Raw genomic sequence first — 24,287 nt, forward strand, 5'->3', positions numbered from 1 at the left:
ACGATATTTTTCCGATACGACTCGTGCGAGCGAAGCCATCGTTTCCATCGCGATTGCCCGTGTATACAAGGGGTCGAACACGAAGCCAAGCGTATATTTTCCCCTGCGATCGATTATCACCGTCCGCCGACCGTTTTCCGCGACCGACGCCTCAAATCTCTGAGTCCTGCGAGACTCGGATGGAACACGCTCGGTTCAAGATCGGTTCAAGACGAAATTAAATCGCGGCGATGCAAGAGTCGAAGGGTGGAGAAACGTGGAGACCGTTCGTGAAAACGAAGGCTTCGCGAACTATTTTTAACGTTGGAACGAGGACGAGGGTTTTCATTCCCTCCCTCCCTCCCCTCAGATCGGTACTACGTTCTCGGAATACCAGCCGCGTGTACCGACCTGCTCCCATTCCTTCCTCTTCCCCGGTAGGGAGGAATCGTGGAAACGCAAAAATGCCACCAGCCATGCGACCACGTTCGAGGATCTACGGACGACGGATTCGCACGAACAAGTCGCAATTTCTCCGACTTTGAGAACGCTTTCTCCGTTCAACCCATCGATAGATCAAGAGATGCGCCGACAAAAGCTGAGAAAAGTGGGCAACTAATTAAAATCTCACCCTTAACTCCAATTCTCCCTCGCTCGCTGCGAATTTCGAAGCACGGAGGAAACGCATACGCTCGCATTTGTTGAAATTAGTATCGATTCGACTACTGCGAGATGGAACGCGTTGTTCGCAGCGCGCACCATGCATCGACAAAGTTTAAACCTAGGGGAAAAACAGCGCGTGTGTCGCAACACAGAAATTCTATTCCTCGCGATCATTATTACTCGAAACAGCCCTACGTGGCACGATTTTTGTCAAAGAATATTCTCCCTCGCGCGGTTACAATTATCCAAAACCACGCATATATTACATTTCTCTCCGCGACTCATCGCGACCCGTCCCTTTGAGAATTCGATACACCATAACATCTCTCTCTCTCTCTCTCTTCCTTTTTCGCTACGCATCGTTACCAGACCCACCTTTAACGACAATGGGATCGAATGTAGCACGTCACGCGTTGGCGCAGCAGCAGCAGCCATTCTCCTTCCCCGGGAAACTGGCGAAAGGAAAAACGAAGGAACGAGGCTACGTTTCGTAAGAGGAAACGTAAGCCGAGAAGGCGCTAAAAAGATCGCGTAGACACAAAGCGGCGGCGTAAACTTCTTAACGGAAGTCGCCCTCTTTATTCGACACGTTTCACCGTGTCGCGGAAAGAGAGAGAGAGAGAGGGAGAGAGCGGCACCCCGCATCGCGCCTCCTGGAGAAACCATTTCCTCGAGGAAAGCGAGCTTCCATTCCATCCTTCCTTTATGGGCTGGCTGGCTTTGGTCCGCGCGAGGGGTGGAAAGACGGTGGTGGTAAACGCGGTAACCCGAGAATCGGCGAGAGAAAAGGACGCCGCCGCTCTCTTCCTCTCGTTTTCTTTCCCTTTTCGCGGCCCGGCCGCGTAATGTCTTATGCATAAAGAGCAAATTGAACGTTGGTAGCGGGCGGCTGTTGGAATGCTAATGAGAAAAGTTACCGTGAAAAACAGGCGGCGATCCCCCTTCTCTGTTTATTCTCCGCCACCTCTGCCTAGTTTCAACCGACCGACTCGCCAATCTCAACGATCCTCGTCGATGACGACGAGAATTTCGGCTACTTAAGAATTTCTCCCTCTCTTATTTTTATCTTTTTTCAGAAGATAATGGATACGTTTCGGATTCTTCTCGACGATAAATCTCCGCTCATCCCGCTCGTCGAGAAACTGGGTATAGATAGATCGAACGCTATTTAGGAGGACTGTGCGTGGCTTTATCTCGCCTGGGAGCAACATTGATCCAGGAAAATAAATTTGGAAAATTTGGGGGGTAATTTAAAGCCGGCTTGATTAACTCCTATTGCGCCACGTAATTTCGCGAGCCAATTTTCGGTGGAGAAAACTATCCCCCCCCCCCCCGAAATCTCTCGCGATTGTACGTTTCATTAACGAGAATTGCGCTCTCGCCTCGAGATTTTTCTCCTTCTTCTTTTTCTTTTCTCGTCGCGAAACCTCGGGTAATACGAAGCAATCGATATTCGTTACTCGAGAGGAAAAAAGAAAAATTCTCCCCCTCCCTTCGAAACTACCCTACCGCCCTTTGGATCGTGATAAAACCGCGCGCGCCCGGCTAAGATGAATCCCGTTCCTAAGGTAATTCCACGGACCAGCGACTTCGTTACAGGGTGGGACTCGTTTTATAAAAATACCGATGAATCCAACTGGTCATAAATTATTCATAACTTAATCGGTCCCTTTGTAGAGCGCGATAGGGCGCGGACAACGGGCAGCGGATGGATTTTCATCCCCGGAGAATATTTTCACTGGGGGGTGTACAATGAAGTCGCTCGGACAAAGGGCCCCCGCGCGGGGCTTTCTAATACCCTTCCATTTTTATTACGGCCGAGAGGCGGAGGAGGAAAAAGAGGAGGAGGAGGAGGAGGAGGGGAGGGCGTCTTTCCTTTCTGCTCCAGGAGCAGGGGATAACATTGTTGATACGCGTATCGTATCGCCAACACGTGGGATCGATTCTATGGAAACTCCAAACCCAACAACAAAGGATGACTCCGTGTTTCCTTTACGGAGGGGGGAGGATAGGTAAAGTGTTTCACTTTCAGGGAAATGAATATCCAGAGTCGAGTGTCGCAATATCTTTGAAATTAACTCGAATCAGAAGAGTTTGGATCGATATAATTCGGTGTTTGTAATATGCTGCATTCCAATCTTGCTCGATTCGAGACGGACGCGGGACTCTCGAGGATGTGAGAGTGTCACGAATCAGCAGGATTCTCGACCTCCTCCGCTCCTTGCGGGAGGAAAATTTTGAGGGGAAAGATCTTTCGTTCCAAGTGTTCCAACATCTCTCCTCCAATCTTTTATTTCCCCCCTCCGAAAGAATGGAAGAAGGGCGGGATTCGCGGTCGCTTTTGCAATGTAAACGACACCTTTGGGTGCCCTCGTCCCGATACACCCAAGCACTCTGCAAGATTTCCCCTCCACCGGTCCGCTCTAATTGCGACCACTTTGCTCTCCGAAATCCGCCGTTAATCGGATCGAATTATCCCCCAACGGGGTCGAGATCGCTTCGAACGAAGGCTAAACCTACGATTCGATTGGTCTGGAGAAAAAAGGAAAAGAGAAGAAGAGAAAGGAAAAGAGGCGAAAAAAGATCGTTTCTTTTGAAACGAGAATTAAAGATCGAAGGAAAAGAGATCGGAGAAACAATGGAGTCCCTCCTCTCCTCTCTAGAAGGAAGATTGCAGGATCGTGGAAAGCCTCTCCACGATCGAGATCCGCGCGTAAGAGTCGAGGGACGTTAACTCGAGATTGGGAAGTTCAGCCGATCGTGTGATTACATTGGCTGGGCGAGTATCGTATCGGAGTAAAAGGAAATCGAGGATAAGGGGTCGATGCACGAGCCGTATCCTCGTCTCGCGAGCAAGAGACGTCGCCGATAATGCGGGGGAGCCTCGAGGAGCCTCGACAGTTTAAAGGAATTTCGGAAGCCCACGAGTCGGGAATGGAAATTACGGAACGTATCGCGAGCGAAGGGAAGAAGAGGGAAACGGGTACGAAGATGGGCGTTAATTAATTTGTCTGGGGGCAAGGTTGTCGGAGAGCAAGAGATGGAAAGCGAGGCAGGTATCCATTCGAGCCGTGATGGATACCCGCGAAACAGTGCAGGGACAGACGCAAGGACGACCGATGCTCGGATAGCCACTCCGGTATTTCCCTTTTGCGGCCTGCCCTCCGCCCGTTTAAATCCCGACGGCAACGCCGTACGACCAGTCTCTTGGCTGCTCGACAAATTAATCGGTCCCGATGGTACGCCAATTCCGAGGATTCCGTCCATGCTTCTCCGCCTCCCTCCGATCGATCGGATCTACCTCAACGGATATCCGTCCCCCTCTTTCGCCCGCCGAATCTTCTCCCTTCGCTTTTCATCGATCCCGTGCAATTAACCAACAACGCCCCCTACCATCGATCCTTCCACCTGCTAATTCCACTCGTTCCTCCCAGTCGTCGTACGCGTAAACGGCCTAGCATGCTCGTGTATGCGAATCTAACGTTGTCGAACTTAAGTTTCGACGAAAGTCCGCAAACAAGATCTAGCCACGGGCTTCTCCAAAGCCCGCATCCTTACTCGCGGGGAGGGAACTTTGAGTAGGACGCGCGATTTCTCCCCCTTTTCGAATCATCGCGAGCTCTCGAAAGGGGGCGGGTAAATAAAACAGGGTCTCGCGGTTTCAGAGTCGAAAGTTTGGCCGCTAACAGGAATGGCTATTTGGAGGGGAGGAGAGGATAGCGTCTGAGGCATACATTATGCTAAGTCGGCCATTAGAGGCGTGAAATATGGCTCGCGTGCCCTAGTCAGTTAGAGAAGTCACTCTCTCTCTCTCTTTCTCTCCTTATCCTTCCACTTGCGAGACAAACGCGAGCCTCGAGAAGGCTGCCCGTGATACCCACTTATTTCCAATACTCCGACAACCGCTAATTGGTGCCGCTTCGCACAGCACCCTCCCATTTAAAGATAAAGGGGAGAGTCGGTAAGGTTCCTCGAACGAGGGCGACACGTCCGTGGAATCGGATTCCATTCGCGATCGATTCGAACGTCGTCGAATTTTTCCAGCCAATTCCAGCACGCGGAAACGGAGGGAGGCAGAGGGATCGGATCCGGTGTGTGTGTGTACACGTTCGTCCATCGATTCCGCTTAATTGGCGGGAGCGTGGATCGGATTCCGGAGCGAGTCGATAACGCGGCCGCCAAGGATATATCTGGTTTCAGTCACATCTGCTTTACACAACCACCTCGACGAGAGAGAGAGAGAGAGACCGTGCCAAGAGGATTCTCGGTTATTGATATCGGGAAACAGGTTGGCCGTTCCTCCGTCGATCGTAATCGAATCAAACGGTGGAGAGGCGGCCGACGGCGAAGTAGCGGAGCGGTCGTCGAGAATTCCGGAAGACGTGTCTATTATTTATCGTTTTTAACTCGTCCAGGCAACAGGGAGGAGACCAAGGTTACTCGAACGCGGATGGAAACGGAGGCGAAACGAAGGAATAATGAAACTTTGTCGCGGTTATACGGGGAATTTAATTTCATTCGTCGCTTAACCGCGACAACTCGAACGTTTCGTCGCGAGTTTAGATTAAGTTCTCCCCCGGCGGTGAATATTTTTATCGCGGTCGTTATATCACCGACCAACGATTCCCGAGATTGGAACACGTCTTTTGATTAAAAAAAAAGGAAGAAAAAGATCGGAAATCTTACTTCTGCTCCATTTTTTTTTCATCTTCTTTTCTTTTTTCTTTTTTGGAGGGAGTTGGGAGGAGGGGGCTGATAGTTTCATTCAACCAACGATCGAGTTTCACGAGTCATCGCGAAGAGAGAAATTTTATTCGGGTAACGACGGACCGCGATCGAAGCTGCAATCTGCGATATCTTTTTTAATAATATCCCTTTTTCTCTCCGTACGAGCGTCTGCTCGCGAAAGATAATAAAGTCATCCTCCCCCCGCTTCCACCGGTTTTCTTTTCGCCTCGCCTCGGATCCGTCCTTCTCCACTTTTAACTCCTCCAAATGGGGATCGCCATCTTCTCCTGTTATTAGCAGTTCCAACTTATCCCTCTCCTCCACTCCGCCACTCGTTCCTTCGCCCCCATCCCCATCCCCGTCCCCTTCATGGCCGACGTCCTCGAAAAGTAATTCGGCCGCTCGCCGTATTTCAATAATACGAAGAAAATCATCGTAATTTCGCAGTCGAGACGTCCCGTTCATGAATCACAATTATCCCTCTCCCATCTCATCCCCCTAATTGTTTTGTTGAACTCTCGTTAACCCCTTCCACCCTCGTCTTACTCCTCGAGTGGAAGGGAGGAGGGCGAGATCGCGAATCGAAATTTCCTTGTTTCGCGGCTTAACCACGGTTTCGCGGTTAAACGTTCCTCGGATGAATCTTTAAACATTCGCATAAATAAGAGACGGATATTTCCCTTCTTCGGCGAAATGAAAGTTTCATGGTTAATTCAATTATTCATCGGGACGATAAATACGCGAGCGAGTGGAATAACACGAGTGTATCTCGTCTCGCTCGTTGGGCTGAATTTCAAACACCATCGAGAGATACCATCGATCGAGAAAATAACAGGCTCGAACTATCCCCTCCCCTCGTTGTTGAAAGCCTCTAAAGAAGAGAGGCGACTCGTCCCTCTCTCTCTCTCTCTCTACTCGAGGAAACTTAATGAATTCCCAACGGGTCCAACGCAAATATTTTACTTTCCGCGAATATTATAACAAATTCAAATCCGGATCTTGAGAGCGGGCCAATCGGTCGCGTCTTTGCACATAAATTTTCTCGTAATTACGCGCAATTATTCGACTTATGTAACAACCCGGCGATTGTACAAGTCTCCTGTACAACTTCTCGTCCAACTTTCGAGTCATCGGTCGATCGCCTCTTAAGAACAACTTACCAATCTATTATCCAACTATCTCGCGAGATCAGCTTTGCAAGACCAAACTTGGACTCGTTCTTTTTATCCACCTCGTGCCACTCGAATCGAATTATCACTCCGTATCCCGAACAAATTCAATCCCATCCAAACAAACAAATCCCTTCTCCCTGCTTAGGAATCTCGTCGCACGCCCACGCAAAGATCGAATCGCGATTAGGCCAAAGGAAAAAAGGGAGGGAAGAAGAGGGAAGAGAGAAAGAGATAAAAGATCTTCGATCCCTTCCCACCCTTCCCCTCTCATCTCTCCTCCCGCTCCGGATCCTCGACGACTCGATTCGGATCTCATTTCGTACTCGTCACGTCCCCCAACCTCGCCGCCACTTTCTCCTGCCTTCTCCTCCCCCCTCCCCGGAGAAGGATTATGAAAATCCGAAGGCGGCGAGCGGAACCGAGCCGGATAATCGTAGCCGTCTTCCTCCGCCGAATTATTTCCGCCGCAATTCACCGTCCGAGAGGAGGGCTGAGGCGAGAAGGGGGTAAAGAAGGGCGAAGAAAGAGGGGGAAGAGGCCGATCGTTATCGAGGCACGATCCGCCAACGCACGCACGCAGTTTTCAACCCCCGTTAATTCATAAGAAGATATCCGTTATAGTGACGATTATTAGTCGACAACCGAGCTCGATGATAGCGAACAAAAGGTATACACCTGCTGTTAAGAGAATGTAATAAAAAGAAGGATGAAGGGCGCAAGCAGTTTTCAACCTTGTTTAATTAAAAGAAGATATCCGTTACGTTCTGATGATGATTATTAGTTGACAACGGAGCTCGATGACACAAAGTGAACAAAAGATGTAACTTTATTAGGGGGATGTTAAAAAGAAAGGAGGGAAGGGGAAGGATGAAATTACACGAGGGCAAATTTATATATATACATATCAGGGGACCGGAGGCTTTTGTCCCGATGGCGATGCTTCCAACGATATTACCAGGGCCCAATTATCCTCGCTCGATCATCTCTCTATCGCGATATACTACCCCCTCTCCTCCCAAGCGTAATTCATCGGGATGATGAAAACGTGTTACGCGTATATATATATATATATATGCAATGCGTGTAATGATACAACCGCGGGAGAAAAAGTGAGAAAAATTGTCAAAGACGATCGATAATGGACGGATATTCGATGGAATTAGAGTAGAATGGTAGTAGCAATTAAAAGATTGACTTTAGATTTCATGGCGTACAAATTCCCTATCCCAGGGTATATATATATCGTCTTCAAACATTCGGCTCAAAGCATCCTCGTGTTTGCCGCGCTTCGAGTGTAATCAGGAGGGGAGTGGCGCGTGTTTGCCGGGCAAAGATTCTCGAATGTAGCGCTTGTAAGGCGGTCGGTGGAGGGCGCATCATAATTCGCCCCCCTTTCCCGGGGGAAATTTCGTACCTTTCGGATGGATAATAGAGAATAGCGGGAAGAGGGGAAAGTTTGCATAAGGCGTTGCGTAACTCGCGATCGATCGACTAGATAATTGTCCACGAAACGATAATTAGCGGCACGCGGGCACCGCCGGCCGCTTGTACAATGCCCGATCAGGCGCTACCAATACCGGTATCGATAATCATCCGGTAACCTGTTCTGTTGGCAATAGAGTTACCTTGATAGCATTGATCGATGCCCGGGCCACGGCTGATGTTGATCGACCTCTCGTAATAATTATCCAAGACTGACTGGTACAATGCGCACGTGACACTCGCATGATGTATGTAACGGTCATGTTAATATCCACGATAATCCCTCTTCCCCTGGACAAGTGTAATTGCCCGTTACGTTACGTTCGATTTCTCTTCTCCTCGGCAATGGAGGAATCTCCTCTCCGTTTCCTCTCCCGCCCGACTTTTCTCTCCTTCTGATCAAGGTAAGGGAGAGGAGGGAAGTAGTGCTCGCGAACGAAATACTTTGAAGGGCGATTAATTGGATTGCTTTTCGAAATTCGTCGACATTATTTAATTCGTGTCGGAATATCCACCGCGGCTCGATAACTTCGGATATGATAAATCTGGAAAGAAAGCGAAAGAAAAAGGAAGACGTGGAATTCGAAGTGGAAGAAAGGGTGAAGAAATCTTCATAACTGGAAGGAAGCGACGTAACCGAGGGTAGGATGACGCGCTTGGCCGAGCTTGAATCGCCAAGTCGGGCTGTTCCCGGATTGTTCGAGTCGACCATTCCCCCTCCCTTCCCTCGACGCGGTGGTCGACGCTCGTTTAACACGATGCGCCGTTCGGTTTATCGTCAAATGAAACGGAAGAATTCAATTTAGATTCTCCCCGACCGTTCAACGCTGCCAGCTTTCGAGAATTGCGAGAAGGGAAGGAGCATATCCGAGGGCAGAGGGGGGAGGGAGAAAAGTCGCGGGGAGAGGATGTCCCGGAAAGTGTTTTCCGTCCTCGTCGAACGGAACACATAAATCTCGGCTGCCGGGATAAGAAATTCTGGACGACTGCTCGCGGTTGATCGAATTTCACGCTCCCCCGATCTCGTCGCCTCCGCTACCGTATTACGACGAGTGTATCCATTCGACCGCCCGGTCAGATTAAATAACCAGGGGATAGGGTGTCGAAGCAACTAATTATTTTCGCTTCCAAGACGGGCCAATTCGTGGCTCCCGTAAATCCGTCGACAGGAAGACTGGCCGCCGAAAAGATTCGATTTTTGAAAGATTCGAATTTCTCGCCAAGCTCGGAGGAGATCGGGATGGAAGGGTAGCGATACACGCATGGACGAGTGGCGGAGAAAACGGCGGAGAGCGGTGGAAGAGGCTCGCAACGGATCTCTTCAACTATCCCGAGGGGGGGCACTCGACGTCGCAAACAAGCCTGTTGTTGGCGGCCAACGAGCGAGCGACGATAAATTCCGCGAATATAAGCAGCCGAACGAATTACTGAGCGGCTCGTTCAAATTCCCGTATCTCCTTTCCCCTCCAACGGCCGACTTACCGATCCGAGGTGGAGCACGGAGGGTGAGAAGAGGGGGAGGAGGAGGAGGAAGAAGCCTGTCCTGCGCACGACGACCACGACCGCAGCTGCTCTCCCGCGATACCATCGGCCACGCGAGCTTTTTCGATGACCTGCACGAAGCCGAGTGGAGCGAGGGTCAGCTTCTGGAATACCGTCTGGACAAATAGGGGGGAATTCGTTGGGGTAATTCCGGACAGCTGGCCAATGCCTGACCAGATTGCCTTTTGTGTTTGTCTAATACCCTTACGCGGACCAAACGCCCCGAATCCGATAACTTTTCCACCGCTATTTTTCCAACAGAGGAGAGTGTGGCAAATTTAATCCGGGAATCTGGTATATAGCTCGAAATAAAATATCTATTTCCCCTTTCCTTTTATATATATATATATATCCATATGAAATTGGCCATCTATTACGAGATGGAAAATTCGTTCTCGTCTCCCCGATTTAAATATTCTCGAAAGGGTTGGAAAGAGCGAGAGACGAGAGGATGGAACGGGATGTCGATGGAAGCTAGGATCGCCAGCATCGCTCCATGAAAACGTTTCTCTATCGAGGCTCGGGGAAATTGGGGAGAGGAACAGGCATGCGACCGCAAAAGCGGCACGCTGACGTGATTACGTAAATGCCTGGCCTGTATATATGTATCCCCGACTCCACATATATATATATATATATAGCTCTCTCTGTTATTTGCCTCTCCGTTACGTTCCGAATAAAAACAGAGGAAGGGAGGCAGAGAGGGAGGAGAAAGTTGTCATTTTTTCGTACATCGACATCGTGCAGCGTTCGAAAAGAAGCGGGAACAAACCTCGGCGATGGAAAATAAAATGTTTATGCTTTTTGTTCGTTCCGATGTTATGGAGGGGGGGGGGGTAATATTCGGAAATTCGAGCGTGTCGGGATCGATAGGACATCTGGAAATTACGAAAGACGAAATGGGAAAGGAGAGGACGAAGGAACGACGACGAGTAACAGCGTTCGTGCAACGAAGGAAGAAAATTCGTGCAATAAACGGAGTTGGACGCGTGCCAACTATTTTTATCGGCTCGGGCTCACCGTTCGATCCAGGGGACACCGAAGAAATAATGCCACCCGTAACCGTATCGTGATCGTTGCTTCGCCTCGATGCGTTTTCGTCCATTTTCTTGCGAACATTTTCGTCGGATCAGCGAGTAGAAGGGAACACAACCCAGCCGAGAACGATTCCAAGAGGTGACGAGATCCTTGTTATTCGATTAATTTGCTCTCGAGTCCGGGGAGGCAGGAAAATTCGCGGTATCGAATATTCCCTCGGTTCATTAAACGCGCCCTCCCGTAAATTCGATTAACGGCAACCAAGTTTTTCGGTCGATCGGTGGCGGCTGCTAGACGGTTAATTAAGAATGTCATCGAGGGAAGGAAATTTCCTTCGATGGAAGAGTGGTCGTCTCTCCCGGTCTAATCGATAATTCGAAGGTACACCTTCCTGATACACCGTCCGCGATGATCCTCGCTCGAACGAAGGAACGAAGAAGCGGGGAGGGGGCAGCATTAACCTGTATCGATCTAATTATTACACCGGTAATAAGAGAGCAGGAGGAGAAAACGGAGGGATGGAAAGGAGGAGAGGAGAGGAAGGGCAGTGGCAGGCTCTCGAGTTTCCCGCGATTGCGTCAAGTCAGCGGGAAAGTTTGGGAGCCGTGGCGCCTCGAGTAACGTCATCCCATCATCTCCCGATATATATATATATATATATATATTCTTGGCGCACGGTACACGATGTTACGCGCACCAAGGATCTCTGTACAACGATACCGAAGCCTTGGGGGGACCAGTTACCGCTTCGACGCGCTCTCCTTTCCTCGGGTTATCGCATTACTAATGGTCGACGTGGTAATGGCTTCAGACACCCGATAGCTTTTCCACCACGGTCGTGACGTCAACGCTCCAGGTTCCACGCCATCCGTCGCAACGCATCCACGTCGCATCGCTCGTATCATCCTATCGCTAGTCGTTCGATCGAGCGCATCGACAAATTTTTCCTCCATCTATCCCCCATTCAATTCTCCTCTCGCCGTAATTGCATCGTTGGGAGAAAACAACGGTTAATTGGGGTAATTTTTCCGACGCTTCGCGCGATAGTTTCCGATATTCGATATTCGGCCAACGACGTCGAATGGTTTCGACGAGTACGAATAAAAGAAGAACAGAGTATCGAACAGAGGGGAAGGAACAAGGAGAACCCACTTTCCTCCTCTCTCTTCCTCCCTCTCTTCGTGTGCCGTGTGTCTGCTCGAGATAATCTCCCGGAACGTACGATCTCGCTAATGTGACCTCGCTCGACGAACGTCGAGTTGATGCACGATTCGAGGAATAATCCGTGGATGCGAAAACGGCCCTCGGCCTCTCGTAAATTGAGCGGACCGTTTCCGGAACCGATTCTTCCCAGCTCCACGCTTGAAAATGTACCCCAGGATCCTCTTCCATCCTCTCGCGCACGAGGAGGAGGAGGATTGAGCGACGCGGACCGATCACTTGGACGTTGGCTCCTCTCCCTCTCCCTCTCTCGAAAGATAAATCGCGTGGGCGGGCGAGCCGTCGAAGAAGCTAACGGCGTAACAGCTACTCGGGAATATAGTTGGCGTGGCAGCCCATTCGTAACGCGATATATCAACCGCGGTGGAAAGTTTGGCTCGGGGAATGGAACGAGGGATGTAAGAAGTAAGTAAAAGATCGAACGGAGACCCTCTCCTCCTCTTTGATCTTTCACCGATAATGAGTAAACTTCTTTTTTGGAAATCGTGCGATCGAATTAGAAAGCGAGCTTAAAAAAAGAACGTTCTTTTAAATCGCGGCTGGAATTTGGGGGCTTTTCGTGGAAATATAAAAGGACGAAAACGTAGGAGGAGGAGAAGGCGAAGGCAGGTTTTCCCATAAGTGAACGTTTCTCGCGGATATATATTCAAAATTTGGCGAAGGAAGGAGAAGAGTAAAATTACCTCCGATGAAGTAAAAAGTCAGTTAAGGAAGAAGGGTTAATTTTGGAAAGGAAAGTTGGAAAAATCTCTACTCGCGTATATCCCGATCGGACGAGAAATCGGAGGTAAAGTTGCGCCTCTCGGGAAGGATTCCCCTTCCCTCTCGACGAATGTTGGAAAAGGTTGATCGATCGATGAACGATAAAACGAGGGAGGGAGGGAACGACGAGCGAATATTTTCAAGGGACTTTCACCCCTCTCGCCTTGTTCTCGATTAACGTTCGCCAATCGGTTATTACTCCAACGTTCCGGGATCGACGGCTCGGGGAATTTATAAAACGCGGAAGCCCCTTGTCGGAAACTACCTCCCCCGCCTCCCACTCTGATAATACGGATCCGTTCTCATTAGAAGCATCCCGCGCACGGTACTCGTGATCGCAGAAAAAGAAAAAAAAAGGCAATATTCATGGGTCTCTCCGTTCCCCTCGATAATTAGCATTCCGCGTATCCGATTTCGTTCGAATCGATACCGAGTCGCGACCCCCTCACGTGTGCAAAACGACTTCCTCCTCCTCCTCCTTCTTTCTCGTTAATTTTCACCTCCTTTTCTTCTACTTTCCTTTCCCTCACCATCCATTCTCCTCTTTATACGGATCTTTCTGCCAACACCGGACCCGTCCTGTTACGTCGTCGAGCAGCCAATCGAACCCCATTGTGCGATTATCCTCCGATTGTGCTCCACCTCCTTCGATATCTTGGATACGTCCAAGACGCGTTAACGACGCGCGTATAATACATCTTAATGTCGCGTGCTCCCCTTTCTTCGAATCCCCTTGGGATCTGAAGAAACCCCCCATAACGAGAAATTGACTTCCTTTTGCAACCTTTTCGGTTTCTCGGTGGAGAAAAGCGTATGTACGTCGAACTACGAAGAGAGGGAGAGAGAATTTTTAGGAGGGATTCAAATTACTGTCGCGCAAAATGCTGGAAGAGGAACGACGTTACGTCGTATCCTCGATACAAGGGATACAACGGGCGAATCGAGTAAGCGGGATCAAGCTACTTTGCCACTGCGGACCCAGTTTCCCCCTCTGGAAAGGGGAAAGGGGGACGTGAGCGTCGTTAGACCGGGGCGCGACGAAATTGCCCCGATTCGCCGACGTCCTTCCGCCGGATACAAAGCTGCGCCATTTTTCCTGTCGAGGTTGGTAAAGCGAAGATAAATAGTCCATCGGTCGTGCAGTCAGTCCGCGAAAAGGAAAAATCCACCGGCCTCGATACACGGATCCTCTGTGTACGTACACGCTACGTGTCTTCCATCCATGGATGTATATATATATATATATATTTCATTCGCCAATTCGTCGCGGTTATTTTTCACGCGCATCGTGCTCGACAACCGAGTCGATTCGAATTCAACGCACGGTTTATCGAAATTAATGGATACACTCGAACCCCACTCGAGTAATCGCGACTTCGATCCCATTTGAGGGAGGGAGAGGGAGAGAGAGAGATAGAGGAGGTTCTCGTTTCTCGAGGAATTCCCATTCATCGAGAGGCGACAAAAAATTCATTCGATTTAACCAGCCATCCCTCGCTCCTCCAATTTCGTATTCCAACATCGATTCCTCGCGCAAATTGATCGCGATAGATTTTATACGCCGCAAATTAATAAATTATGCAGTCATCCCACCCTCCCTCCTGAAACGGAATAAACGCAACACCCCCGCCGACAACGAGAACTCTGTTTCCACCCTCTGTTTCACGCGACGACGATCCCTTCCCCCCGTCGAATTATAACCGCCACAACTTCTTGAAGAAAGCGGAGGGGAAGAAAAGGGGAGAAAAGGGAATGAGGGAGGGGAAAAAAATCGGAGCGCGCGGGATGCAGAAAAGCCGAGAAAACTTTTTCCAACGGCCGGAGGCGAGGAGCCGGTGGCGTGACGACGGCGAGACGACGGGAGGAGTGGGACGGGGTTGATTTAAGCCGGCAGACATTAGCACCTCGTGGGGTTGTCCCCTCGTCGCCACCGGTATCGCATTACCCGACGTTCTGCCCGATCGAGATAGCGCGCGAGTTCCTCGCCACCTTGCCTGGACCACTCGGGGCGACACCCGCCCCTTGCGCGCCCCCTCGAGATCTTGGAAACTCAGTTTGGAAAGTTGCGCATTCGTCGCGGCAACCGTCCACTCCTCTAACCGTATCGACTTGCGCCCAAATCCCATTTCGTCCGGATACACGCACTCTCGCGGAATTTCCTCTCCAACTCCACCCTCGTGCGGCGAAAACACGTTTCGCGCCCGAGGCACGCGCGTCTTTAATTTCTCGTTTCTTGCAGAGAGGAGGGGAGAGGAGGACGAGCGAGCGGAACGATTAACGAGGTACGACTCGACAGAAGGGGAAAAAAGGGGGAAGAGTGGAGAACGTCCGAGAAAGTTCGAGACGAAAAATTATTCGCGATACTTTTTCGAAGAGTAGTTTGCCCCTCTCCCCATACCGTACCAACTTTCCCCGCAACTTCCTACGTGGAAAATTCGTATGAAAATGGAGGAACGTGCAGGAAATGTTTAACGAATATACGGGTAATGGAGGAGGCTTTTATTTTCGTTCCGTGGCGTATAATAGGAAATTGGTCGATGAGACAATAGGAGTGTTACTAAAACGGGCCTTCCTGTCCATTGTTATCGCCACGTTGCCTTCATACGGGAGGGGGTTCGTTCTACTCTCTTTACCTTTATCTCTCTCTCTCTCTCTCTCGGTTCGATGATTATCGCTCGCTGCTAAAACAAACTATTTTCCCCGATGAAACGCTCGCTCGTTCCCCGCTCTCGTATCGATTCGTGCCAGCTTCCACACGAGTTATGAAAATTACTCGCGTTTCTGAAAGAGAGAGGGAAAGAGAGAGATGGGAAAAAGACAAACTCAAACTCCTTCGTGATTCGTTCGATCCGTATTCCCGCGTCAATTTTGTCCGCGGTATTCCAACGATACTTGTTTGATCTATTCTCAACGTGTCGGCGCGACGTTTGCCGATACAATCGATACATCCCTGTTGGAAATCGGAATCGGTCTTTCCCTCCTTCTCCTCGAGTCTCTTCCTCGAGTTCTCCTCCTCGCCGATCTTTCGCATCGGCGCGAAAAAAAAGGAGAGGAAAGGGAAGAATTTCGTTTCTCAGCCAACGTAAATGGAAACGTAAGACACGGCACGGGGTGGAGATTGGACGATCGCGCCAAAACTTTTCGCGGGTTCTTCTCCTCGGGAAGAATCGAGTCTAATGCGCTCTAATTTAAAGTTTACTCGTTCGTTTCTCTATCGATCTGCCGACGTTTCCGCTTCGGCTTCCACCTTCCCGATACCAATAACATCGCCACCGCGCCCAGGAATATTTTACTTTTTGCGAGCTTCCCTTATATAAATTTGACGTTCCAGCTGCGCCAGCCTCGACCACGGAATCCTAAGTAAATTCAATATCCATCTGTCTATTTGTTCTTTACACCGAGTGAATGTCGAAATAAAAGGGGAGGGGGAGAGAGACAGGCAGAGAGAGAGAGAGAGAGAAAGATCGATCCAACGCTCTCTTATAATTATAGTTGCGTCGAATCTCGAAAGGGAACGCGGTATCGCTGGAAAGTTTTTCCAACCAGAGAGGAGAACGACGATACCAATTATACGTCACGTATATCTTCTTTTCGTTCCGTGGAAGAGCGTTAAACGATGTGGCAAGACTCGTCGAGCAAGGGAACTGATCGTCCATTCGTCTAGCTGTCCACGAATACAGGCTCGATCGGACGGATGATGGAAAAATAGAAGGATATATATATATATATAGAGAGAGAGAGAGGGGGGGAAAAACGAGAGGAGGAAAGAGGGGGGAAACATAATAAAGTGAAAATTTCTTTGGAATAGAGTGGCCGATGAAGCGAGTAACATCGCGGGATAAATCTTTCCACGACGGATAACGATATCTATCGAGCCGTTCGCTCGCTTCAATTCCATTTAATATAAATTATTTATCCGGCCATAAACTTTTGACCCGTTTCGCGGCTCGTATCGCTCGTATCCCTCTATCTCGATGCCAACTTCTCAATATCGCTCATACCCGTTTCGCTGCGTCTCAAACTCCTGTAAATTTGATATTTCATCCGAGAAGAGAACGTCCTACGGGAGTTGAAGTAACTTCCAGTCACGATACCAACACCCCCTCTCCGCGATCCTCCTCCCGCCCCTCTTCCTCGTCCCACGTTCAACGAAACTGAAACACGGAGTAACGGAGCAATTGCTTTCGGATAAAAGCTTCGCGGAAATCTGACAGACAGTTGTGTTTTCTCCATCTCCGTTTCCCCCTCTCCTTCCAACCAGCGACAAAACCGATCCTATCAAATTAACGCTCCATCTTTGCATACTTTTTCTTTTTCACGATACGAATTTCGCATCGTCCCCGCTTGCACCGAGGACGAAAGCGACGCAACGAAGACACCAATGGCCCGGCGAACGACCAAAGGCCAAGAGTTTCGAGAATCACGATCGCCGAACAAAGTTTCCGTAACCGACGCGATATTACGGGAGGGTCGAAGGGGAGCAACTCGACGAGAAGCTCTCTCTCTCTCTCTCTCTCTTCCGTTCCAGAACCGGAGCCGTGTTCGTCGACACGGGGTGATTTGCTCTCGCGAAAGTTAGCGGCGGTGTTTGCCAGATTGCCGGCGGTGACGTTGAAATTGCTTTTTAACTACCACGGGATCACGGAGGGACAGTGGCGCGAAACGGGTCGCGCGCCACCAAATTCCACGAGTTTGGCCGAAATTTTGCGAGGGAAGAGATTCGTGCCCGAGCGTTCTAGACACCTCTTGGGACGCCTGCTGATGCCTCGTCCCTAACGACCGGCGTAATTACGCGGCAAAAACGCGCCACCTTCCACCTTCCAAACTTCCCCCTCTCCTCTTCCTTGCGCCTCCCCCGCGAGAGCGACCTCGAGAGGGAGGAAGAGCCAGCGAGACGGTGGATTGCACGGACAATCGAGTTTCGGGACGGAGTTGAACGGGGAGGTGAAATCGAGCATTGTGCGGCCTGCTCCTACCTGCTCCACGGACCGAGGACCGCACAAAGCTGTACCTGCATACCCCGCAGGTATGCAACGCCGCATTATTCGGCCCGGCCGAAATTAACGTTCGCGCAACTCTCCTAGTTTGGAATTAACCGAGCTCGATCGCTCGACCGACCGTACTCGGACCGCGTAATACCGCGTCGTCCCCCTCCTCCTGCCTTGCGCTGCAAACTTCGTCGCGTCGTCAGATCAAAATATAACGAGAGTTCGAGAAGATTTTCCTTTCGGGACGAAACTTTGTTCCACGATTCTCGACCTCCTGTTTCTTTCTTCTCGGGTTAATAAATTCAAGGAGAGGTTGGACGCATCGTTCCTTTACTCTTCTTTCAATCGTCCTCTTCCTCCTCTTTTTCTTCTTCCTTCGATCGATACTCTTCTTTTCCCTCCCCCCCACCTAATTTTTCTCGCCACCAGGATCGATCTCGCTTATCATATCCCTTTGATTACCGCCGCGTTTACGTTCCTTCGTTACGTCGCTCCCCTCCCTCCTGCTCTTCGTCTTTTCATCGATAAAGAGTTTCGTCGCTTTGACGAAGGGAGGTTTATTAGCGAGCTTTATCCGCCAAGTTCCCCAATGGAGTCCTCGTCCTCTCCCTCCCCCGCGCGAAGGGAAGCCTCGTAGCTTGGAAACTTTTGCGCGCATACACACATATATACACACAGAGGCGGGGACCCCCAGAGGGGCACGGATGGTCAAAGCTCGAAAGGAGGAGAGAGGAGAGGGGGAGGGAGGAAAAGGAAGAAGGAACGAATAGGAGGCAAGGCAACTTCAAAGAACCATTCGAAGCTTCTCGAGAATCTTTGAAATTTTTCCGTTAAAGAAGCTACAGGCGCCGGTTCTTCGATTCTTCCCTCGAAGACAACAACTGCGAAAACTGCGGGGGGAGGCCGGTCGATACCTCGAGCTTATCAAAATACCGTCCGAACCGGGTCCACTCTCTTTCTCTCTCTCTCTCTCTGTATTTCAGCTCGCCCATCGACCGTTCTCCTCTCCTACAACAGCTTTGTTTCCCGTCCGCCTCTGCTGGAGATAAAGAAAATTGCGCGTTAACGATCGGGTATTTTTAAGAGAGATCGAAACCCCGACACTGTTTTCGCAGTAATTTGAATAGAAATTTCGCCTGTTTTCTCACGCGATAAACGGCACGCTGTTCCGTTCGAGCATCGTGGAAAGAAGTGGCACCTCCAGAAACTTTGCTGACAATTATGCTACGTGTTATCACGCGGTAGTGGAAAAATTATAATTCGAATATTCAAAAATTATTCTCATTTGCGAGATTTTTACTAGGATCGGTCATTTAAGAGTGGAAGTTGAGATAGTTTTCATTACATCGATGTACGTTTATAGATGTAGACAGAGTTGAGCATTCGAGAAGGTAACCGGTTAAAAATTTGGAATAATTACTTTAAGTAGTTATTCACTGAAATATGCTTAAATAACATTTATTCCTAGCTCTTATAGTTACAAATTATTCGCAATTATTATTACGTTTCGAATAATAAATTATTCGAGTAACTTCAATTATTAAATTCTCACTGGATCGTCGTTTTCTCTCTGTCATAATCGGATTAGTGCCACGGTTAAGAAACAAAAATAGACGCGTGAAGATAGGCGTTTCCTTCAAAAATTATTCCTTCCTCCGCGCTTCTTTCCATCGGAACGAATATTATTCGATGCGATTATTATTTATAAATTTTAGTAAAAAACTGCATGGATCCTGCATGGATTGAACAGAGATTTCAGAGAAAATTGATCCTCCACGTCGATTGTATCTCTATTAGGCTGGAAATAAATTCGGGATGGGGGGAAAGTATCGATCCAATTTCCCCGAAAAGAAACAGGTCGATCGAAATTTCCCATCTATATCGAGAAATATACCAGTTCATTATTTGTTTATTATTAATGTTCAAATTGTCCTCCTCCACCAACAATTCAATTGACTTATCGAGCTTTCCAAGATTGATCATCGCAAGCACATAGATTCCATAAAATTGATAAATTTTACGCTACAAATTATGATTAATAAATATTTTATTCTACCAATTTAAAAACGAAACAAGAACGCATCTATATGATCTTCTCACATTTCATCTTGACACGTATCCTTTCCTACCTTTCAAATTTCTTTTCCAAATAATTTACATTGTTCCAAGTTAATGTCATGTATGAACTTTGTGTAGGAGACCCAGGTATATCGAAGAAATCTAAAGAAAAAGCGCCAAATAAATCCATACAAAAAAAAAGAGAGAAAAAAAGAAGCCAAGTAGTGTCAAAGATTAAAAACCGCAGAGCTCATCAGAGAATCAAGGCTCGAGGCTCAGTAGGACATAAATCTAACGAAATAATAATTTGGTTAGAACAAAGAATCGCGAGAATTCGGTCGTCGTTTTCACCCTCGAGTAATCCAAGCCTAATGAGGAAACGTGGCGATACATGGCTGCGTTGGGTCTCGAGAGACTCTCCTTGCGTGTACGCGTCGCAACTGGTTGCCAGAGAGAGAGAGAGAGTTCAAAGAACAAGTAATCGTGGCAACGTATTACCTTTCTGCTGTATCGCTCAGTTTATTCTCTCGAACCCGATTGGAATCGGTAAGAACGAGAAAGGAGGAAAATACACGCTTAGGGATGGTCGAGATAGGGAGAAAAAGGAAGAGAGGGAGAAGAAAGCGAGTTACACCCGAGCTCTCTTTAATCTCGACGCTCGTAAACATTGGATCAACGATTTGCGAGAGAGAAAGACTCCTTTCACGGAACCTTTTCGTTTGCACGGTGGTGACGGCGTATCCCGCCGTATCCTTGGATACGGAAAGATACACGGGATCCCGCGGGAGGGTGAAAGAAACAAACGGGAAAGAAACGCGGCACCCGGGACTCGTGACGCTCGTAAAAGGGTGTTTAACGTTTTTTCGAGCGGGGCTCAGCCGCTCGGTGCACACCTGGATGGGATAAAATCGGGCCACCCTTTTGAGAACCGGCCGTGCAGTTGAAGGAGATGTTTTTTTCTAAAAAAAAGAGGAAGAAAAAAGGGGGAGGGGTGGGGAGAAAAGGAAATTCGCGCAAAAGAGGCGCACGGTAACGAGGAGGGTAACGCGACTAAGGGGGAGAAGGGAAAAGAGAGAAAAAAAAGGAGCCGCGTAATCTCGTATTTGCCTGGTCGTCGTCGCCGTTGTTGTCAACGTAGCGCGCGTCCTCCCCTCTCATCAATGGATCCGAGAGACGAGAAAGGAAGAAGAATCTGGGACAGCCGGATTTTTATGCGACGATGCTTTAAACACCGTCCCCCTTTCCTTCGTCTCCCTCTCTCTCTCCCTTTTTAATTTCCTCCCTCTTCCACCGCGAAAACGACGAGGAGGAGGGATGGAAAAAACTCGCCGCTATGAATAAACGGAAGCTTCCCTCCTCCCTCCGGAGAAAGGAGGGGGTTCCTTAAACGCGGTTAGCGCGTCACCCCTTGTTCCTTGAGCTCGAGGTTTTCCCCCTCCCTCCGTCGAGGTGATCCCGCGCCGCGTCACGACAGAGCCGTGGTTGTGCGCGGCAAAAAAAGGGGAGGGGGTCGAGGAGGAAGAGGACAAACGGAGCGAGCTCGAGCATTTTCATCGAGGAGGAGAAAAGGGACCGCGACCGAGAGGAGAGAGAGTTGAAAGAGGGGTTGTGGGTGGGTGGGTGCGTTCCAGATTTCTAAAGGCGTTCAACGATATTCCGCCGGAATAGAAGGAACGAAGGCGGAGGATCCGGATGGTCGCGATGAAGTTGGATTCAGCGGCTGCGTGCTCTCGTTTCCTCTCTCTCTCTCTCTCCTCCTTTGCCTCGATATCTAGCACGCGACGAGTCGTCGATCGCACTCGGGCGCGTCTATTCGACCCTCTTCCCACCCTCGTCGCGTTGAGCGAGGGTTGGACGAAGCGTGCATGCGTGCAGAGAGCGAAAGCTCTTGCATTTTCACGGGAAAAACAGGGGCGATCGTTCCACGGTCGCGAATCGAACGGATGCAACGGAACGATACTCCCTCCCCTCCCTGAACGAACCAACGAACGTCGAGATTTATGCCCGTGCATTCGCCGAATGAACCTTTCGCCCCCTCGAATCCACCGGGAACTATCATTCTTCCCGAGTCCCGTAAACTCCCGGTAAAAACGATACACCTTTCCCCGAGCCCATCCCCATCCCTGTCAAACTTTATCCCTGTTCGCAACGACGACGCATCGTGATTTGGTTCTGGTTGCCACCCCCTTTCTCTCTCTCGCATAAGATCGAACGGAGCCATCTCCATCTTCTTCCCTCCCGATAATGGGAGCCGCGGGAGAAGAAGAACGAAAATCTTAAATCTCGAACGACGATGTATCTTTCCAAGGTAAACGGCTTTTTCACTCTTTCTTTTTCCCTTTTTTAAATAAAACTGTTAACAAAAACCCCTTCCCTCCGAAATTTCTCCGCTACAACACCGATCCCCTTTAAACGCCCATTCAACGTACGTTTACACCTCGTACACGTCATATCACGTTGGAAATTTCGATACGGCGGAGCGTGTATTCGGGCCACGCTCGTCAAACTTCGACGGATAGATTTCCCCGAGATAATCCTTAACGTTCGTTCGTGCGAGACACGTAGTTTACTTACAGCGCTAAGTAAAATCCCAACCGCGTGTCGAAGCACATTCGATTCGACGCAGAGATCGATTCATACGTAGAATTCGCTCCTCGCCCAATCGAACGATTGTCTCGAGACGCGCAATCGTTCCACAGCGATTCACCGCGATGCAAATTTCTCCCCTCCCCCGCGCGACCATTCAGGACAACGACAGAGGGGTATGGACTCGTGAGAGTGGCCGATTGGCCGGTCACGTAGCACCAACGTTAATTACGCTTCGACTAAGAGGGAACTTTGTCCCCGCCGGGATTAGAGAATTGCGGAATCGCGGAACGGTGTTAACGCTCGAAACGCAGAGGCAAGCAGCCGGTGTTGTTCCTCCTTTCCTTCTTTCTAACTCTGGGCCTCGGTCAAAAGTCGATCCCCGGGGATTCGGTGGCGATGATCGAAATTTCCTCCAGCGGCTTGGAACAAAATGTGGAAATGCGTCGATGAAAAGGAAGAAGAAACTCTTTAGAATCTCTGTTAATGAAAGCTCTCGTTTCCGAAAAGTCGAGACTAGGTCTTGGCGGAATTACAACGTACAAATTAGCTCGTCTAACCGTACAATTTGTCCCTAGCTAGCCTAATCGATTCTCGAAATAAGAAATAAAAGCAGGCTTTCTTTCCCGTCTTCGATCCGCTATCAGCGATCCCATGGATGATAAATCCTTCGCCCAAAGGGAAGAAGGTAATTTTTAATCCGGAAGATGAATGGTGAGCCGTCGCGTTCGAAAAGAACGTAATTAAGAAGAGGAAAAAATATATCCCTTGGACAAATAACTGCATAATTTATCGGATGGAATTAGGAGTGCGGGAGTGTAATGGATTCGCGGAATAAATTATCGGGCTCGTGCACGATACGTTAATCGTCTCGAGGCGAGGCAATCGGATAAACGTAGCATCCCGGAGACGGAAACTGGCTGAAATCGTGGACGAGCGAGCGTTAAACGATAGACGCGCGAAACCGCTTTGAACCTATGAATATGTAATTCGCTGCCCCGGGCCGGTGGATGTTCGAATTAGGCTCGATTCGAGGAAGCGGGGCCGCGAGCGGCGACACCTAATTGCATAATTTATACGATATAGAATACGCGTATTCTAATCGGAATCAAGTAATTTAAGTGGTGGAGAATTTCACGTTTAGTCGCCAAGGATTTCTCAAGGATCGCCAACGAAATTAGTTGCGCGCGAAAGGAGAAAAGGGGGAGGGAGAGCGACGAGGTTTGGTCGGAGGGACCTTTTAACGGCCGCATCGTTTCACGTGAAATTTGAATATCTTCTTTGAATGTTCGCGCGCTGAAAAGTTAAATACTCGTGCACATTTTTCACCGGGTAAAGGGACGCGAGGTCGGGCAAAGGGAGTGCGCGTGGCAAAAGTGGGAGGTTCAAAGAAAAAGGAAAAGGAAAAAAGAAGAAGGGGGGGAAAAAGGAGAGCGCAAACACGGCGCGAATGCAAAGCTTGACCACCACCACCACTACTACCACCGCCCGTTGAGTTAACCTCGGTGTAACTTTCACCGCAGCGTGATACGCATTCGTGGAAAACTTTAAAATTACGCGGCCAGCCGAGACGAATGCGCGGAGGTCGCCGCTTCTTCCCTCGAAAATCCATCCCTCGAGGCGTTCGTATCTCGGTGGAAAGGGGGAACAAACGACGCGGCTTGAACATCCCTGGACATTTGCAGGTCGTTCGCAACAAGATTTGCGGCCGCCCTCCCGCGAGCGAATTCGGTTCGTGAAGCTGAACGAGGATGCGTTCGGATATATCGAAGAAGGGGAGGAGTCTGGAGGAGAAATTGCACGATCGCGGGGGTTAAAAAATTAAGAGGGTCGTGCAACGAGGAAAATGTAGCGTGCACAGAGGAATGGCGGAGGATTGCGAAGGATTACGAAGGTTGCTTTGCCGCGGCAAAGCGTAATAAGAGCAAAGGCTTTCGAGCGACGTACACACTTCATTTACGTAGCGACAAATGGAATTAAAAACGTGGCGCGGGTCATTCGTACGAATCCACCTTATCCATTCCGCTTCCCCTTTGCCTCGTCGAATCGAAAATTCGGAAAATTCGTT

The 24,287-nt window shown here is 49.4% G+C and overlaps 1 protein-coding gene across 4 annotated transcripts in view; it reads right to left on the reverse strand.

Annotated features, from left to right (window-relative positions):
- LOC108002168 (protein O-mannosyl-transferase TMTC2) overlaps nucleotides 1-24,287 on the reverse strand; it is a 124,149-nt gene that overhangs the window by 82,475 nt on the left and 17,387 nt on the right. Inside the window, exon 1 of one of the 4 annotated variants that reach the window (XM_062074235.1) lies at nucleotides 8,168-8,193. The exons of the other annotated variants lie outside the window; for them this stretch is intronic. Coding sequence (XP_061930219.1) covers nucleotides 8,168-8,178 — 11 coding nt within the window. The 5' untranslated portion in view covers nucleotides 8,179-8,193. Of the gene's footprint in view, nucleotides 1-8,167; nucleotides 8,194-24,287 lie in introns of those variants that run through there. 4 annotated transcript variants of the gene reach the window in all.

The sequence above is a fragment of the Apis cerana genome, linkage group LG4 (assembly GCF_029169275.1).
Source record: "Apis cerana isolate GH-2021 linkage group LG4, AcerK_1.0, whole genome shotgun sequence".
NCBI classification, from domain to species: domain Eukaryota; kingdom Metazoa; phylum Arthropoda; class Insecta; order Hymenoptera; family Apidae; genus Apis; species Apis cerana.